At 49.5% G+C, this 20,101-nt stretch overlaps 1 protein-coding gene across 6 annotated transcripts in view; it reads right to left on the bottom strand.

Annotated features, from left to right (window-relative positions):
* The window catches only part of GFRA2 (GDNF family receptor alpha 2), a 97,486-nt gene that overhangs the window by 25,111 nt on the left and 52,274 nt on the right, over positions 1–20,101 (bottom strand). For 5 of the 6 annotated variants that reach the window (XM_032592850.1, XM_032592849.1, XM_030312470.1 and 2 more), the window contains exons 5-6: positions 2,264–2,373; positions 1,373–1,513 (exon numbers count right to left, since the gene is read on the bottom strand). In XM_032592850.1, coding sequence (XP_032448741.1) covers positions 1,373–1,513; positions 2,264–2,373 — 251 coding nt within the window. The remainder of the gene's footprint in view (positions 1–1,372; positions 1,514–2,263; positions 2,374–20,101) is intronic. The other variant, XM_032592848.1, reaches the window with a different exon arrangement.

The raw sequence follows: 20,101 nt of genomic DNA, 5'->3' as shown, positions 1-20,101 counted from the left end.
GAAATCTCCACCTCCAAGTCCCAGATGCACCTCAAGTTCATCACGTCTACGCCCCAACAAGGCATCGCTCTCTCCTGTTGCATCACTGCTTTCTGCCCACGTTTACAGTCTTGCAGAGGTCATCTCTCCCCACCCAAGCCCCCCACCATGCTTCCATGACCACCCACTTGCTGGCAGTTGAGCCCATCGCCTAAAGATCTGTGCACTCCATCTCTCCTCTCTCCTGCCCACCACTGCTCCAGCTCAGTCACACCGGCCTCTTTGGGAATAGCTGCTCCCCCACTTCTGAGTACACTTGTGTTGGACCACCTGTCAGAACCACAGCCCCAACCCTCCACACCAGAACCAGAGAACAGGCCATCTGCATGCTGGTCTGCCCACAATGCCACCTGCTGACTCCCCTTCAGTGACCTGCACCCCCACCTCCACCACCTGTAGGACCATAAGATCCTAACACTTTTAGGACTGCAAGGCCCTTCATGAGGAGGATTCCCTCTCCCTGTCCAGATAACCCTCAGTGTCCTCATGCTCTACAGCAAGACTCCATAGTCCACAGTTCCTGCAAGCCGCCCTGCCAAGGGTGGACCGGTGTGCCCTCTCTGCCTCCTCAGCTGACAAATGCCCACTCTCCCTCAAGGGGCCAGCCTCTGAGGAGCTTTCAGGGCCTCCTCCTCCAGGCTGACTGGTATCACTAGTCTGGGCTCCTAAAGTGCCCTGTACTGACCTCCACCCTAGTATCGCTCACTCCATACTGTGGTCACAGTGACCCCCCTGACAGTGTGCCTCCATCAGACTCCACACTGCTCAATGGCAGGCACCATGGCTCATCTCTCTGAATCCTCAGTGCCATACAAAAAGGGAGGATGGACTGATGGATGGAAGGAAGAAAGGACAGAAGGAAGGCGGGAGATTTTCAAGTGGGTGGGTGGCAAGAGTGTCAGACTGAAAAGAGCGAGGCAGGCAGACTGTGGCTAACCTCTCTCTCTAGCCTTTAATTAGCAGTTTGGGACTTGCAAGTCACCAATTCTAACAGGAAACAAATCCTTAAGGGGACAAGTGACAGATGCTGAGATCCTCATCATACGGCTGTCCCTGAAGGAACCTGGCTAAAGCTCTCAGGATAACAGACCAGAAATCTTCGACCTTGGCCTGACATAGGCTCAAATCCTCCGGTGGTAAACTCAGGCTGGCCTACTGACTATTCAGTAGGATGAGTCCCCAAGAGCACAAAACCCAAGTTCTCCGTGGGTCACTGGGGAAGCCCTGTAGATTATCACTGGCCATCCCAATGGAGAGAGAAGGGCATGGCAAAGGCAGGCCTCCAGGGCCCCTCTGGGACTGAGAGGCATGGGGAGGGCCTGCTCGGACTTACGGAGGCACGGGTTCTCGGTGAAGTCCCTCAGGAACTTCTCACACTCCTCCTCCATGTTCCCACTCCCACGACAACTGCACCAGGGGGACACCACGATGCCAGTGGGGTTGGAGTCCACGTAGTTGGGTGTCATATCAAACCCTGGGCAGGGAGAAAGGGAAGGCAAAGGAAAGAGGAATAGTGAGGCCTTCTCTTTGGGCCCCAGGCCCCAGACACAACAGAGAAGAGGCTGGGGAACTCTCCTTTCCTCCCACCTGCCCCCTCAAACACACATACATCCCAACTCAAACAAACAGACCGTTACTATCCCAGCGACCATGCAGTCATGGCCACAGGGAGCAGAGGGGTATGGACACTGAGGACAGAGCAAGACAGCAGAGGAGCTATCCCGGAGTCACCACCCTGCCCCCTGCTTCCCTGGGCCTTTGCCTTCTTCACCAGCAAGCAGAACCTGTGTTCGAGAGCCAGGGAGACTAAGGTTCACATCCTGGGTTTGGATCCCAGTGCCAACATTTACTAGCTAGGGGAACTTGTGCAAGTGACTTGACCTCTCTAAGCCTCAGTTTTACCATTTGTAGAATGGAGATAGCAACTCCCCCCTAGTAAGTACTGCTATGAGAATTAAAATAAAACAGTTGGTGTAAACTGCTCAGCGCGGTACCTGGAAAGTCCAAACCATGTAATAAATGTTGCTTTCTCATTTCAAAAGCCTTATAAGGCCCTTGGGGCCCTCCTCCCCCCATGATAAAAGGTTGCCTTCTCCTCTGGTTTCCCACCACAGAGAAAAGCAAGCTCAGGCTGTCCACTCTCTGGCCCTGAGCCAGGCCCCCTGCCCATGGGGATCGGGCAGCCAGGAGCCACCAAGAGCCCAGGTGCGCGGGGGCGGCTTACCAATCATGCCAGCGTAGGAGCCCAGACACGCCTGGTAATTGTCGGCAGGGCAGCTGGTGAGCGTCTGGTAGGAGGCACGACAATTGGCGTGGAAGTCTGCCAGCCGGGACCTGGTGTCAGGAGAAGACCCAACAGAGAGAACGGTTTAGTCTGGCTGCCTTCCCGCCTTTTCTCCAGCAGAGTGGCTCCTGCCTGCAGGTTCCCAGGGCAGGAGGAAGCCAGGAAGATGGAGAGGAACATGGGGGAAACCAAGCCTTGAGGGACTTCAGGCTGGGAGCTCCTTGAGGGCAGGACTTCCTGGAGAGCCAGGTACACAGTTTAGGAACGGTGGGCTCTGAATGGATCTTCCAGTCAGAGGAACACAGACAGAAAGAACCTGGGGTGGGTTTGCCAAGAATGCCTGGGACCAAGGAAGGAAAGCTAGGCTCTGCTTTCTGCTTGACCACAGTCCTGGGTGACCTTGCCCAAGGTCTTCAACACATCACTCTTCCTGCCTGAAAAATGCATACAATAATCCCTGCTCCAGCTACTCCCAGGATCCAGTTGAGGGTCAAAGGAGCCAGCCCCCAGACAGGTAAAAAAAGAGTCCGTCTAGGGTGAGACACCCATAGGCTTTCCTGACAGTCCTCTTCTGAACCAAGTCAGAGCAAAGCTTCCCCTGCTGTCCTTCCAACTGCCCCTTGGGCAGAATCAGCCCTTTCTTCCTCTGGTGATATAACCTGCTGTCACCCCTTCCTCTCTGTTGGCCCCCATAATACTGCTTCATAACTATGTGGGCACATCCCTCCTTGACTGTGAGTCACCTGAAGGCAAACAAATGCTCTCTGGCCAGGGTCTGTCTCCAGCACCTGATGTGGAAGGTCACATGGAGCCCAGAACACCCAAATCTAACCCACCCTGGCACCCTGGCTACCATCAGCCTGGCCATCTCACCTCCCCACCTGCCATCACTTCCTACAGGTGAGTGCCCTTTGCCATGGGGTCTTCGTGTATCATACCATTTGTGTCTCACAGAAGCCCCAAGTAGAGAGGAATATGGTCTCATTCACTGGTATTTTCCCAATGATGGGCACACAGTAGGGCCTCAACAAATAGGTGCTCAGTGAGGAGACTGTGGTAGCTATAGGAAGGACCAAAATGCAGCCCTTGACTCCCTGCCCCCACTCTCTCCACGCCATAAGGCACCTCACAAAGTCATCCCAAAGGTTGCCCCAAGTTCAGCTCCCCTGGTCCTCCACCAGAACTCTGTCCCATCGGAGAAAGAAGCAGGCAGAGAGAGACCAGAGGTTGAGAGAGACCAGGACAGCCTGACAGGAACACTCTCAGAGCAGGCAGTTGTGTGTGTCCCACCATGGTACACATTCTGGTTTGTCCTGGGGACAGGGTTTGGGGGAGAGAGAGGAAGCTCTGTGGAGGAATTCAACCCCAACGATGCCTTATGTGTCCCAGACCCTGAAGCCCACAGAAGTGTGGGAGACAGAAGGTGATGAGCACCGAACTGACAGGGGACTGGGGTTCACACTTCAGCTGTGCCCCTAATTCACTGGATGACTCAGGCAAGTCCTTCCTTCTCAGGGACTCGGTTTCCTGGTTTACCAAATGAAATACAAAGTGCTCTCAGTAAAATATATTTTCACAGTCTGGGAAGATGAAAAAGTTCCGGAGATGGAGGTGGTGATGGCTGCACAACATTGTGGATGTATTTAATGTCACTGAAAACCATACAGTCAAAAATGGTTAAAATGGTAAATTTTGTGTAATGTATAACTTATCACAATAAAAATGATTTAAGAAAAGAAACTTACACATCCATCCATTTATCATTAAATCCTCACAAACACTGAGACCTGAACTCTGTGAGATCTGACCAGGATTGTTGTTACTATCCCACTTTACAGAGGAGGACGCTGAGACTCAGAGGAGCTAAATAAATTGCCCAAGATCACAGAGTTCCTGAGCAGTGGAGCCAGGGCCCCACCCCAGAATGAACAACAGGGTGGATGCCCTTTCTGGGGCAAAAGCCCCTGAAGGTCTTTCCAGAGCCAACATTCTGCGTCCCTGAAAACAGAAAGCCTGCAGGTGTCTTCCCCCTCCTTCCTACCCTCTATCTCCTCACCACCCAACACCGAAACAGGGAGAAACAGCATTTCTAACCAAGACTTCAGTCCCTGCAGAGTAAGACTCAGTCTTAAATGGTAAGAGCAGCGTCTGTCCCACCGCGCACCCCACGTGTGCGTGAAGACATTCTGACAGTGTGAGTGTGGTGGCCTCTGCCTACCTCCTAGCCTCCAGAGACACAGACTTTAATAGGTAGAGGAGACCTGGAGGCAAGCAAAACAAAAGCTCTAGGCACCTGCTGTGGGCTGAATCGCATCCTGACTCCCAGTACCGTAATGGGACCTTATGTCGGAATGAGCTTTTTGCAGACGTGACCAAGATGAGGTCACAGTGGATTAGGGTGAGCCCTCCAGCCAATGACTAGTGTCCTTAAGAAGGGAGAAGAGACACAGACACAGTAAGAATACATGTGAAGATGGAGGCAGAGACTGAGCGATGCCCCTACAAGGCCAGGAAGGGCAAGGTCTGCAGGCAATACCAGCAGCTGAGAGAAAGGCACTGAGCAAATTCCTCCTTCAAGCCTTTGGGGAACACAACCCAGCTGACACCTTGATATGGGACTTCTGGCCTCCAGAACTGTGAGAGAATACATTTCCCTTTTAAGCTCCCAGCTTGTGGGACTTTGTTATGGCAGCCACAGGAGACTCGTACAGCCCTTCAGGGACTTCACTGTCTGCTTTGGCCAGATGCCTCCCTCCAAAAGGAGCCAAGGGGATGTGGTCAGGCCCCAACACTAAGGAGGGCTGGGCTGCAGGTGGGCAGCATGAAGCCAGAACCAAGCTCCTGCAGGGTGTGGGGCAAGGAAGGTGCTAGACAACAAGCAAAGCCACCAATTGTCATCTCCTCCCCACCAAAAGGCATTGAAATCATCTCTTAACCAAAGTACATGAGTACGTTTCAAAGCTATGTGATCCCACTAGGGCCTGACTCTCTCCTAGTACCCCCGCAAGGCCCACCTGCAGTCCTCCCCCACAAAGCCCTTGCTGACCACCCCAGCTGTGTGGATTTCTCCCACCTCTGTATTCTATCTACACACATGGTCTGGACCAGGCAATTTCATACTCAATTGTATAAAGACACCGATACTGTCCTATTTGGTCTCTCCAACTGGTACCTATTTTCCTAGAGTGTCAGACTTCACTGATTTCTTCATTCTTCCTCCAAACATGTATTGAGCCCCTGTTACGTGACTGACAGACAAGGCTGGGAAGGGCAATGTCAGAAAGGAAATCCCAGCTAATGGGGTCAGGGCAGAGTACCCACCAGCCATGGCCCAGAGCTTGATGAAAGGTCACGGTCGGCTCGCCCTCCGGTGGGAGCATGCTGCCCACTTCCCTTCTGCAAGGTTAGTTCTCCACTCATTGACACTGGGAACCTTGAGGATCTTGCCTGGCCCCACCATCCACAAAGCCCGTCAAAATGTCACTGGGCCCCACAGGCTGGAGAAGGTGCAAAGCATGAGCAAGGAGAATGTGACTGTCCACAAAGATAGGCCACTGGAGAAGAGATGAGAGAAAAGGAAGCTGGGAACTGGGAGGTTCTGTCTCACAGCCAGGCTCTATCACTCACTGGCTGTGACTTTGGGCAGGTCTGTCATGTCTCTGAGCTCAGTGTTCCCAGTTATCAAATAGGGTGAGTCATGCCTGCCAATCTCCCCCCCCCCCCCCACGGGGCTATGTAAGACAGCTGGGGAACTCAGAGGAGGCATCACCTTATCTTTCTTCTCTATCCAGACATCTTGTCCCCAGTACTGTGCCTGCCAAACACTGGCAAGTGCAAACAGGGAACAGGTTTTCCTGGGTCTGGGATAGAAGGAAAACTACCTGTTCAACCTGCCAAGGTAGGTCTGGTTCCCACACAAGGCAATGCGGGCATATCAGGAAGAAAAGACCCCCATGCCCTCTCCCTTACCACAAGGCTCCAGGGTCACCCGGCTGGTCCCAGGTAAACGATGGCTTCCCTACCCCACCATCACTCTCCATGCCACTCTGAGGACACAGGAAGAGGAACACCAGCCCCCAAAGCATACACAAGTCTCCTTTGCCAGACCCATCTAATGCCATGGCCTACTTCCTTTAAGCAGGCCCTCCAGCTCCATTCAGAGCACAGGGAGGAGAGGAGGTAGGCCCGGGCGCAGCAGCCATCAGAGGGGCAGGTGAAGGGAAGGGCCACAGCTCAGCCTTCTGTTCCTTCATCTCTCCATTCTTAGCGTCAAAGTGATCTTGGCAAGAGAGAAGGCCAAATGGGGCCAGTTAGGGGGATGCTGTGTCCAAGTCTCCAGAAGGCCTTTGATTGCTCAGATTCTCTCTGCCCCTCAAGACAGGCTGATGTCCACAGCAGCCAGCTCCCTCTGTCAGCATCAAAGACCAAGTGACATCAATTTCCTTCAAGCTGGCGACACGCTAGACTCCAGCCACTATGTGAAACAGCCACATAAGCGCTCCCTACCCAGCCCTGGAAGGCGCATTCTCCAAGGCAAATGTTATCCTTTTCATAGTGCACGGTGGCCAGCCAGCTGGGGCTCTCTGTGCCCTCTCCAGGCCTGATGCTGCTCCTCCCTGCAGACCCCGTGAGGTCGCCTCTGGACTCCATTCTCACACTGCTAAGAAGACTTCTCCTTGGCCCATCCCCATCACTTTGCAAATTTCCACCTTTAAGAACCCCCATAGGAAAGAGGGCATAAAAGAAAGCATGAGAAAAAGAGAGACAGACAAAGAAAGGCACAGAGAGCCAGCAAAAGAGCAAATATAAACAAAGCCAAGTCCATCCCAGTGAGATCAAGTGAAGACTGCCAAATGAGCTCAGGGCGGCAGGTGGCTCTGTCCGAAAAACACAAACCCTCTCTGGGCTGGTTTCATTAGCAGCTGTAGCCTATTCAATCACACAGAAGCAGCAGGAGAGGCACAGAGAGACACTTGACCCCCAATTTGATTAAACGGTTGCCAGATTAAATATAGGATGTCCATTTAACTTGAATATCAGATAAACAATGAATTTTTTAGTGTAAGTATATCCCATGCAGTATCTGGGACATACTAATATTAAACTAAACATAACTAATACTAATACTAAGCAGTTTTTCATCATTCATCTGGAATTCAAATTTAACTGGGTATCCTGAATTTTCATTTGTTGGATCTGGCAATCCTATTTGATTGGGCAGATGTGCTTCTACAGAGGGAAAAAGAGGCAAGGCTCAATGTGCAAAGATCAGCCATACAAGCAGACTCCCTATAGGTTAGTGGTTCTCTAAGTGTGGTCCACAGAGCAACAGCACTGGCATCAACTGGGAACTTGTTAGAAAAGCAAATTCTCCAGGCCCACCCCAGACATACAAGATCTGAAATTCTAAGGGCAGGGTCCAACAATCTGTGCTTTAACAAGCCCTCCAGGTGATTCTGAGGCAGGCTAAAGTTTGGGAATATGGCAATCTACACAGACTGCAGAGCTGGGCTTCGGGGGGCCTTCAGACCCCACCCCCTGGTCTTAGCTTTAAACATCCCCACTTTATGACCTAGCCATGGAAGAAAATAATGCTTCATCCCAGAGCCTGAGAAGACTCCTGGTTACATGGCAAAGAATGCTCATATTTGTGTACATACACACACACACACACACACACACACACACACACACACAACAATCCCTACACAGACATACACTTACACTTGGATACACACTTCTCAGTTCTATGCTTTGGTCTTAGCCAAGAGAAAGTACAGGCACCTGTAATCAATGAGACCATCCTTGATCCAAATTCTAAATACCTTCCCAAACACATATAGTTTGGGAATACTAAAATATAATACAAGGTGAATTACTCCACAGAACCCCAAAGCATTCCAATGCCAAACAGTACATGGCTTTTTGGTGTGTTCTTGTCAGCTTCCCAAAGTTCCCATTTATCAGATTATACCTTTTACACTGTTGCCATGGAAACCAATGGTTTTCTATTGATAGTCTTAAATTTTTCTTTTTTAACGTTTATTTATTTTTGGAACAGAGAGAGACAGAGCATGAACGGGGGAGGGGCAGAGAGAGAGGGAGACACAGAATCGGAAGCAGGTTCCAGGCTCTGAGCCATCAGCCCAGAGCCCAACGCGGGGCTCAAACTCATGGACCGCAAGATTGTGACCTGAGCTGAAGTCGGACGCTTAACCGACCGAGCCACCCAGGCGCCCCACTATTGATAGTCTTAAAAGTGAAGAAGGAGGGGAGCCTGGGTGGCTTGGTCGGTTGGGCGTCCGACTTCGGCTCAGGTCATGATCTCACGGCCCGTGAGTTTGAGCCCCGCGTCGGGCTCTGTGCTGACCGCTCAGAGCCTGGAGCCTGTTTCAGATTCCGTGTCTCCCTCTCTCTCTGCCCCATCCCCACTCATGCTCTGTCTCTCTCTGTCTCAAAAATAAATAAACGTTAAAAAAAAATTTTTTTTTAAAGTGAAGAAGGAGAAAAGGGAGCTAATATTTATTGAGGTCCTATTACGTACCAGATGCAGTTACCTCATTGAATTTTCTGAACAATTCCACAAAGTAGACATATTCCACAGCAAGAACACAGCAGCTCTGAGAGGTAGGCCACACGTACCCTACAGCCACAATACCACGACCAGGCACCTGCTAACAAGGGTAGGGTCTTTTCTCTGGCTGTGCTGTCACGATCCTCCACTGCTAATGGTGATTCCAAAGGCAGCCACCAGCACTGTCCTCATGCAAATGAACAGGGTACTTGAATATTTCATGGAAGGGAAAAGGGTTTCCCAAGAAGTGCAAATTACTCATGATAGGCCTCATAGACAACTTATGGGAATGCAGAGAAAATGGCTTTAATAGACCCAAGTGCCTCTGGAATGGCTTTCTGAGGTTCTCTCCAGCAGTGCAGGGCTTGGTTAAGTGCGTTCAATGTTATGTGACACTGAGAAAGGGGAAAATGGATTTCACCCATGTGGCTGCTTTCTGACACCTCCAGGGCTCACTGTGGACAGCCTGGTCCTCCGTCCTTTCCTGCTCCTCCAGGAGACTGCCACCACTTGTTTCATGAAATCAAGTACCAACCCGGCTTCTTTCCTTTCTGTTTATTCTTCAGGTGTGCAGTAAACATTTATTCTACCTGCTCAGAATAGCAGCTCCCCTGGGAGTGGGCTGAGGGGAGGGACTCCCACCTCCAGCCAGGTAGTTCTGATAAAGGCTGTCAACCATGGCACTCTACTACCTGGGCCAAAGGTGGACACATGACCCAGGCTGGGCCAACCATACAACTCTGTCCCCAGCCACACAGACTAGTTTAGGGATAAGGAAGTAACACAAGCTAGGCTAAACAGGGTGTTTCCCTGGGGTTTTCCTAATGGAGCAAGCAAGGAAGACTATTCTTTTCTCTCTGGTTATGAGACACCACAGACATGAGCCCAGATGAATCAGGGCCATACTCTAGCCTCACGGTCACAAGAAGAATAAACATGCAGCTAACCCGCAGAGAGAAGCAGAAACAAGAGACAAGGAGAGAGAAAGGCCTATTTGTATTTGAGTCCTAGAATCTACTCCTGCCCTTTCTAAATTTTATTGGAAGCCAATAAACTCCTTTTTAATTTTCTTAAGGGGGTCTCTGTCACTTAAAACAGAAAAATTCTTGACTAATGTCTAGCTTCACTCTCCGATTTTATATGATCTTCTCTGCCCACGTTCAAAGGAACCAAAAAAAGGCATACACTGAAAAGGACACAGATCAAAAACCAAACCCACAAAGGGTCTGACTAGCCCATGTGAAAGAGCCAAGATTGCAGGCGTACCTCAGTGAGAGCAACTTGGAAAACAGATGCTAATAAAATTCATGAAGGAAGATGGACCTAGCCTTAGATTCTTTCCCCAGCTTAACTAGAGGGGAATGGCTCAGATGGATGAGCCACAGAAAGCAACGCTGCTATTAAAAACGACAAGGACGTAGATTGTGCCAATATATGAAAAGTCAAACATGAAATCACGTGAAGGGATTAAAAATCAGGAGACAATACAGTTTGCATACCCTGGTTGCAAACAGGGGAAAATGGTAAGCGTATAAACTAACAAGATCCAGAAGTAAATTTCAAAAGATGCTAATAGAATACACTGTTTGTTATGCTCTCTTTTAATAAAGTTGCTTTAAGATTGTAATTATTTCTTCAAGTTTAATTGAACAAGGCCTCAGGATTCCTGAGTTATTATAAACAATGATTTTTCTAAGCTTCATTTAGAGGAAGGGTTATTAGTTCCAGGAACATCAGCAAATTTTACTGACCCTCTGTCCCAAGACAAAGAGGCTGAGAGAGAAAAGCTACCATCTCAGAGAACTGGCTCCTCCCTCCGGGCAGCTCCGATACCTAGACACTTGCAGGTTGGAGACAGAACCTGGTGCCAAACTGGGAAATGCACACCAAACCCTTCTGGACATGACCACGACCCCAGGGCAGGCTGCCACACGTAGAAATGTTTGCTCTCTTCCCACAGGAGGTCCTGAATTCACGAGAACCCCTCTCCCCTCCACCCAGCCAGAAGCGCACTCAGCCAGAAGGTCCAATTTCCAACATTATGCCATACTGACTGGGTTTGAGCTTTGGCTTAGCTACTCACTAGCTGTGTGACCTTAAATAGGTCATTAAATCTCTCCAGGCCTCCATTTCTTCAGCTGGAAAATGGAGGTAACAATAGTATTTACCTCATACGGTCATGGCAAGGTCTGAATGAGATGTCCAATGAGCAAATGTACGTAAGTGCTTGGACAATGCCTGGCATGTAGTGGATGCCCTGGCAGCGCTTGCTGCCGCTCTTGATGAGATCAGAAGACCCTGCTAACCACTTCTGAGCACAGAACACAGTGTTAGAAGGCATGAGCCCTTTCCCTTCAGGCCAAGGGACATAACATCTCTGATCTATTAACAAGCACCCTCTGCATTTGTACAGTGTCACACAAAGTACTTCTACTAACATCCTCACATTTTACTCTGACAACAATTCTCTGAAGTTGGCATTATTACCTCTGCTTTAAAGATAAGGAAACAAAGACTTAGGTTAATTAACTCAGTTACTATCTCAGCAGCAAGGCCAGAAGACTTAGCTTCAAATCTTATGAAGCCATTGGGTTTTCCCTTTTACCATAAGGCCTACACCCTCACCTTCCATCCCTTTTCCCAGCACACCACCCCCGTCCCTTCTCCCAGCATTCTGAAGCCACAGAACGAGGGAGGTTTATTTCTCTCTGGCATCCCCAAGGGAATAAGTGGGGTGCTACCTTGCTCCTTGGCCCCTCCTTGTCATCCAGCCTGGAGATCCCACAGCATCCCCCTTCTCCCCTCCAGGTGAGCCATGGAGAAATGGCCTGGAGAGTGCTGTGGTTGGAGCCACTGCACCCCCAACTGACCAAAAGCAATCAATTAGACGTAGGCCACCATCAAGAGACAGATATACCAACCACAGTGGCCAACCTAAGCCTGCTTTGGGAGAGGATCGATCAGTAGGGTCTGGATGGATCTCCCACCCAGGGACCAGAGATAAGAGCCAAGACCATATCCTTCTTCTAGAGACCATTGGTTAAGTCCCTTCATGTCCTCTGAAAACACAAGCAGATGGGCAGATACCCTTTTCTCCACTTTTCCCCAATCTGATCTTCACCTATGTTCCAAACCTATTATTACACAGTAAGAAGAGAAAAGAATTAAACACATGCATCATTTGATTTTAATTGAAGGACTGTTCTATTTCATTGAACTGCTAAGTAAGCTGAACAAGAGATTGTGTTTACATAAGCAAACCCCGAGTCACTATAGACTTGCTGTCACATTAAGTCAATACTTATGAAGGCTCTCTATTTAATTATTCAGTGAGGATTGACTTATTATTGTGTTAAGAGTGTGGTTAGCCTTGAGCTAGGTAGCCAGCCAGCTGAAAGATTTCTTTCAACTTTCTCTGAATGCTGATATGGTTCTTGCTGGTGGTATGAGGTTGGGTTTCTTCCCTCTCTCTCTCTCCCCACCACCCCCCTCTTCCAGGTCCACCTCCCACCGGTTGGGGGTAGGAAGCAATCCTGCAGTGCCAGGGAGCAGGCAACATCCCAGACCTTAGTGGCCAGCTGCTCACATGGTCTTCCTAACCCTAGGAATTAGTCCAGAGGCAGTGACACTTGAAGTCCCATTAGCTTATTTCCTCTCAGTTCTAGCCATTCTGTCCTTCATTCTTCCCCTTCCTGATGTTGAGAGCCTCCTACACAAAGACCCAGACCTCTCCCTACCTTTATTTTCCTCAGCATTTCCCCTCCCTTCAACCTCCACACAATGTGCTTCTCAGCCTTCGCAGTCCATCCACACCCATGGTATATTGTTACAGAGATTCAGATAGTTTCTTACATTAAATAACATTTCCTGAAACATAACATACAGAGAAAAATCCAAAGGTGGATGCTTAGCTGAAACTGCCGACCAACTGAAGAGAGAGAATAGCATCATGGCTAAGAGCAACATCCCAGGCACCAAATCACCTTCCAACCCCAGCTCTACAACTTACAAGGGGTATAATGTTGAGCAAGTATTCACTTCTCTGTGAGCATCCTCATCCATAAAAAAAAAAAAATGTCTAGTAGTTTCTGAGAAGGTAACCGAGATTCCCATATAACACCTAGGGCTGAGCCCCACTTGCCAGCCTTGGCTTTTATGAAGGGCCCATTCTGACCTGGTGACAAAGCCCCACTGACACCCTGGGCTCCTTCAGCGCATCATGTACCACCCTGATCCCCACCCATAATCCGGATTCCACTGATGTCTACCATTTCATCTCTCCTCATGTTCCTCTCTCCAGCCCCAACCCTTGCAGCAATATCAAAGAGCACACATTCCCCAACCATGATGTTTCATGGACCCTTATCCCACAGCACTCCTTCTGCCAGGAATGCCATCCCCCAACCATGCTCTCCTTAAACCTCTTCCAGTTCACCCTTCCAGACCCAGTTCAGGTGCCAGCTCTTCTGGAGCACTTTCTGTGAATGTCCTGCCCCAACTCTGAACATGTTTCACAAACTCCAATTACTGAGCTTGCACCACCAACCATATCATAATTTGTATTTTTCATATCTGTCTCTCCCATTAAATTAGGAGACCTTTCAGAACAGAAACTATCTTATTCACGTTTGAATCTCCAATTCCTAGAGTCATACTTGACACCAAATAGGGACTCAACAGCCACTGGATGGAAGGAAGAAGGAAAGGATGGATGAAAGGATGGATGGATGGTTAGATAGGTGGATGTATAAATGGGTGGGTGGGTGGATGGATGGATGGATGGTTGGGGACTAGCCTATAGAGGCCTGGAAGACTTTCGTCAAAGCAGGAGGACAACCAAGAACTCTCCTAATACCTCCCTTTGAAAAATAAAATTACTAGCAGATTTCTAGCTGGCAGCACAGCAAAATGCATCAACATTGCATTAACTTCAGCCCCAAGATAGCTAACTCAGCTCCTCAAAATGCCCTATGGTGGGTCTGTCTTCCTCCTCCTCTAATCCTGCCTGGTGGTTGTTAGGAATTTGGAAAAGTATGTTCACTATCTCTGGTAATAGCCATCTGCTAAAGGAGGCCCCAGTGGCCTGCAAGAATTAACACACATCCTTAAGCACCACTCCTAACATGAAGAAGTGCCTTGGGGACCTGGAGATAAAAACCCAATGGGTCCCTGTGGAGAAAGGCTGGGTAAATTGTCCATTTTCAAACAAGCAGAAGGGCAAAAGGAATTAGTGATGGGGCTGAGTATTTGGGTCAAAATGCTGCTGCTTCCAAGCCATAAACCCTAGAAATACCACTGCATCTCTCAGTACCTAAGTGGCTCTGATACCTACACAGAAGAGTACTTGGAATGAAACCACATAGGCAAAAGCACTTCACAAAAACAGAATTCACTATAAACACGTTTACTCTTTCCTTCTTTGGAATAAAAATAATAACAAGGAATAACAAGGCACCAAAATTCTCTTCTCCAGCTGACTCAACAGACCAGCTCCCAGCACAGGCAGCCAGAGTGGGGACAGGAGAGGGCTGGTGTGGCAGCATGGGTAAGAAGCCTGCATACCACAGCCTGTGCCTGCCAGGAAGCAGGAAGGAGTGGTTGGGGTCCATCCTCAGAGAGTGCTGGAAGATCACATCCTCAGAGTCACAGAGCCTGTAGGAAGCCTTGAGCCCTCAGCCCCTTCCCCCTTGCCCTCCATTCCAGGCCTTCTAGAGCAGACTGCATAGACAAATATTTTTCATATCAGGCAAGTATCTGGGCAGCTATGTCACCACTAAGAGTCTTTCTCATTATATAGACTAATGAGAACGCTATGCTTCTCGGGAGCAATTTATCAAGGCAACATTCATTATAAATGACATTTTTCCTGAACTAACAAAGAATGTGAGGCTGGAGAAACTGGTTAAAAGGAAATGTTTAGCTGATTCCAGAAATCATGCCGAATTAATGACATCCCCCCACCCCTCCACCTCCGGCTGGTCAATGCTCCCTCTGTGCTCCACCTCTCATCTGGATCCCCTGCCCTGGCCACACACCTCCGGACCACCTGAGCCAGCAGGCTGGGGAAGAAGAGCAATGTTGGCTCCCAGGAATATACTGCCTTAGGAGGAAAGCGAAGTCTTAAGCAGCAGCATCACTGAAGCATAGAAGACCAGATTATTTGTGGTCCCAACTTGCTGATGTAAGATGAAAAATACAGCAAACTGCAGCTGCTGAACTCAGCTTTTTTTCTTTTTCTTCCTTCTTTCTCCTTCGCTGAGGTTAGTGTTTTACAAAAAGGGCTTTAAAAAAATAAAATCTATAAACTAGGGGGTTCCAACCTGTCAGCTTAAGGTCAAGCACACAGAATGTAGCATCCAGGGAGGCGAGAACACAGGCGGTTTGTTTCACGTAAGCAGGACACTCACCCACACACATGCCCACATGAAGGCCCTGCCACACACCCCTCAGGTGGAAAGTCTTCAGTCCCCCAACTCCAGGCCCTTCCGCTACGCCCTGACTTGCATGAGTCTCCCCCATTCTACCCTCCAGTTCCAAAGGAAATGACAACTTCAAGTATCCCATTGACATCAGAGAGCAGGGAGCCACGCCCATCCTGCGTGGGCGGGACGTACACCAACACTGATCACATGGCGCTGCAATCTTGCTTCTCTCAGCGCCTCCCATGGAGAATGGACAGGAAGGAAATCAGAGGGGCCAGAGCAAACCACTCAGGGATGCAGATGGCTACTGGGGCCCAAAGGACTAGTCACTAGCCCCTTGGAAAGCCTCTACTATAAGTCAATGAAACATCAAGACCCTAGAGCTTCTGAGAATTTGAACTGAAGCCCTGGCTTCATCAGAGAAGAAGATGAAGTGTGCAGACAGACATTCCCATGTGGCAGGAAAAAAATGGTGACTCCTATGTGAAGATGTAATGCCAAGCGAGGAGTAAGAAGACTCTTTGTTAGCTCGTCAAGCATTTAAGTGAATTTATATTAGAATAAGCAGACTCTGGGTCCCAGGCAAGTTCCTCACCACTTCTGAGTCTTTCACACTTAACCTACAGGGCTCTGCCAAGGCTGAGGTTCACAAGATAGGGGATGGGATACAGGAGTACAAAGTACAGAGGAAAGAAAATCCTGAGTTGAAAATGAGACACAAGTAAGGGCAGACCCAGGAAGGGAGGGAAGGCTATCAGGGCCAATGTGGGATGGAGAGTAGGAATTGGATCCAGCAAGGAGTATAAATGAGTTTTGGGGGCAGAATCTAGAACAATGCCCCAGAATCTGGATGCAGTGAACAGAGGGCTTTGCAGAGCACCTGTGCTCCAGCCTGAGCAGAAGGAAACCCCTAAGGGGTCTGATACAGACTGAGTGCTGGTGTCATGACAAAATTTATATGTTGAAACTTAATCCCCAGTATGACTGTGTTAGGACAGCTGGGCACAGTGGGTGGAAAATCACAAACTACAGCCCAGACCCACCAGGAAACAAGTGGGGCCAGGGGCAGTCAGGTTCTGTTTAAAGAGAGTTACAAGAGAACTACACCCTAAGAGAACTACACCACAGGGACAAAAGCCAATCAGGCAACCCCAGACCCCAAGAAGCAGTCCTCTAGCTTCCTGCACAGGAAGGTAACATGTACCAGCAGGAAATTCTGATGGTGCCCAGCCATAGATTGTCTTCTGCAGGGGCATGGTGTTTCATGGTGTTCCTTCTTGCTGTCTCTTGGCCCACTGGATGTCTGTATAGGCAACTTGTAGTTCATCTGGATATTGCTGGTGATGTTGGTGTTCAAAGGAAAGAGAGAGTAGAATCTACTGTTGCACTGGCATGGGGTACAATGAGTTTTGATACATGTGAATCTACAGTAATGAGGAAGGTAGACCAGTTGTATAGCTGACAAGAGAGCTATTCTTTGAATACCCAGTTGATATGTTCTTCTGTAGTAGTAGGTCTACAACTAGTGAGTAGATACCCATGCTATTGAAGGCCTTAAACAGAGCCTTCCCAAACCAGGAGGCAAACTGGGAACAGTAACTTGAGATCAGGTGGCTGATGATCTGTAGGCAAAGTATCTACAAAGCTGGTATTTTAATGAAGGACCCCAAGACAATAGTAGGTTCACGTGCACAGAACTGAAAATAAACGAAATAAAAAATAATCATACCCCAGGAAACATTCAAGAGTTCATAGTCTCCTTAGCCCCCTAACCCACCTCTAGGCCCAAATACAGGTAGCATATGTAATGGCATCGCACAGAGCATCACTCCTGGTAGAAGTCACTGTGGGATACATTCAACGTCTCGACAAGGCTGCAATGGCCAGGTGCAATGGAGTCATGGCCCACACACAAGCTCTAGACACCAGCCTCCTAGGCCAGGAGTTGCTCATGTTCACCTTCATACAGCAGACCTTCTCAAAATCCATCCCTTCTGACCCCTCCTGCTCTGAAAGGGAGCAGAGCCAGCCAGCCTGGAGAAGTTGAAGAGTCAAGGGTTAATACCAGTTAGTTATTCCAAAGGGGATTTCTGGGTTTCTCCCAAAATTGAGACCTCAGAGCTGGGTCCTCCCAATCCAGTTCCTGACAAGGACCAAGACCTGCAGCAGCCCTGCTCCCACTACCTGGATACAGTCTGCTGCCACCACCAACAGGAGACCGAAGAGGCTGAGAGGCCTCCAGGTCAGGGGGCCAGAGCAGAAGACTGCTTCACAGAAGCTCCGTACCCAGCCCATGGAGAGGCAGAGCCACCAGGGTGCTGAGCCAGCCCAGGCACTCAGGATCTGAAATCTGTACCTTGGAAACCTATATTTTTATGCTGTTTATGTTTTCTATAATTACTTCTTTTCAGTCTCGCCTTTGCATTCACCAATACCTACCAAACTAATACTAAATAATAATAGCTAACAATTTGACATGTTTACTACATGTCTGCTAAGCACCTCTAAAAGCATTACCTTGTTTCTCCCTCACAAACCTAAGACAGGTACCACAAAATCCTCCACTTTACAGAGAAGGAAACCCAGCCTTGGAGACATGAAATGACTGGAGACACAGCTGGGAAGAGCTGGGGCTGGGACTTGAACCCAGGCAAGCCCAAGGCTGCTGGTCCTCTCAGGGTTTGGGTTCCTGCTCCCGCATGAAACAGACATTGCCCTTGGGGGGGTGGGTATGATAGCGGCAGTAGAAACCAAGAGAGAGGCCTCAAGGAACGGGACAGTCACAAGGGCAGAGCCAGTGCTGCTTGGCCTTGAACATACCCTGTCCCCTTTTCCCCTTGTGTGAACGCAGTCCCTGGCCCATGCTCCCCAGCCAAGTGTCCTGGCACCCACCATCTCACTCCTACTTCCTTTCCTCAGAAAGCCCCCCTCAGAATTTCCCAGATTTCTTTGAATAGTCCCTGCCCATTTGAGCCACCTGCCTCTCATGGGACATGAAGTGTCATGACCTTGGCCAGGGCCCACCAGCTTGGGGGTCACAGTGACAGCAGCAACACAGCCTTTCCCTGGAGAAGTATGGGAGACCCTGCCTCAGCGTATTAGTGTCCTAGGGCTGCCCAAACACATCACCAATGGCTTATTCTCTCAGTTCTGGAAGCTAGATGTCTGAGGTCAAAGGTCAGCACTGTGCTTCACTCTGAAGGTGCCAGAAGAGGGCCTTCCTCAGCTCTTCTGGCTGCCGGCGGCTCCCAGCAGTCCTTGTGTCCCTTGGCTCATAGCTGCATCTCTCCAGCCTCTGCCTGTCTTCACATGGCTTCTTCCCAGCATGCCCTTATGCTTGCTCTCCCCTTGTTATAAGGACACCCTAATCCAGTGTGGCCTCAACTAATTACATCAAATAAGCCCACATCCTAGGTTCTAGGTGGACATGAATTTTTGGAGAGATGCTATTCAACCCACTTATATTCATCAATCACCTTCCCCTGACAGCAGGCACTTGGTCCCACTTCCCGCCACGCCCCCAGGTTGGTCCAGAGGCAGGCTGAGACCCTCTGTGTGCCTAGCCTGGGTGACCACTCACTCCTCCAAGGGCAGCTTTGACTGTCCAGGATCTGAGACTCTGCTGCCCACCCAAGGATGGCCAGCTCCCCGGCCCCTGCTGAGGGCCTTCTCTGGGTAGGCCCTCAGGAGCTGTCGTGGAGGAGAGGGTCAGAGCCCTACCAGGACCAGGTCCCTAGGACCTGCATGCTGCAGCGACACCCTGGGGGAGGAATTCTCACTGTGCTCTCTCCATTCCCTGTGTCCTGCCAGAGAAAGACAGCTACAGGACTTACTTCCTCAGGTCCTCAGACTCAGAGGTCCTCAGACTCAGGCCCTCGGGTCCTCAGACTCAGGGCCCAGCGTGCCCCAGCATAGCAGTTGGCTGTGCAGGATGCCTTTTGGCCACCAACTCACTGTAACAGGGGTCAGCCAGATCCATGCGGGAGTACCACCACCCTCTGACCATGAGCACTAGTCTCCACACAGGACCTAACTCGGTCTTTGAGGCTCAGGCCCATCTGCCTGTTCCATACATACCACAGTGTTTCTCTGCACTGACATCCCATTTCCAATGACTATCTAGGCTCACAGCAAACACTTCGATTGTTTTCCAAAGGATAAACAAGCAGAGGTCATTTTAATAGTAAAAATGCCAGCTGGATATTAAAACATAAGTTTTTGGGGGCACCTGGGTGGCTCAGTCGGTTAAGCGTCCGACTTCGGCTCAGGTCATGATCTCACGGTCCGTGAGTTCAAGCCCCGCGTCGGGCTCTGTGCTGACAGCTCAGAGCCTGGAGCCTGTTTCAGATTCTGTGTCTCCCTCTATCTCTGACCCTCCCCCATTCATGCTCTGTCTCTATCTCAAAAATAAATAAACGTTAAACAAAAATTTTTTTAAATAAAAAATAAAACAAAAGTTTTTGTATGCTCCACACAAGTAAACGGCAGATACAGCTGGGCCACTCTCCCACCCAGGCGTACTCCATCTACCCTTGGAAGAGCTCTAGAGAATGCAGAGAAGGTGGAGACATCAGCAAACAAGCTACCCCTCGCACGTGGATCTAGGATGTAGATTCATCATGCTGCATGTTCCAGGACCTTATCTACAGGTCCCGTACATCACTGGTCCTGGGCAGGGTGTGCCCACATGCATCAGTTTTCCACCCTCACTATGAAGACAATCACCCAGGGACACAGGGAAATTGGATTTCTGGGCCCCAAACCCAGGGATTCTCTTTCAAT

This window comes from Lynx canadensis, chromosome B1, assembly GCF_007474595.2.
Source record: "Lynx canadensis isolate LIC74 chromosome B1, mLynCan4.pri.v2, whole genome shotgun sequence".
NCBI classification, from domain to species: Eukaryota; Metazoa; Chordata; class Mammalia; order Carnivora; family Felidae; genus Lynx; species Lynx canadensis.
The sequence above is the reverse complement of the archived record's forward strand: the minus strand, read 5'-3'. Positions and strand labels throughout refer to the sequence as shown.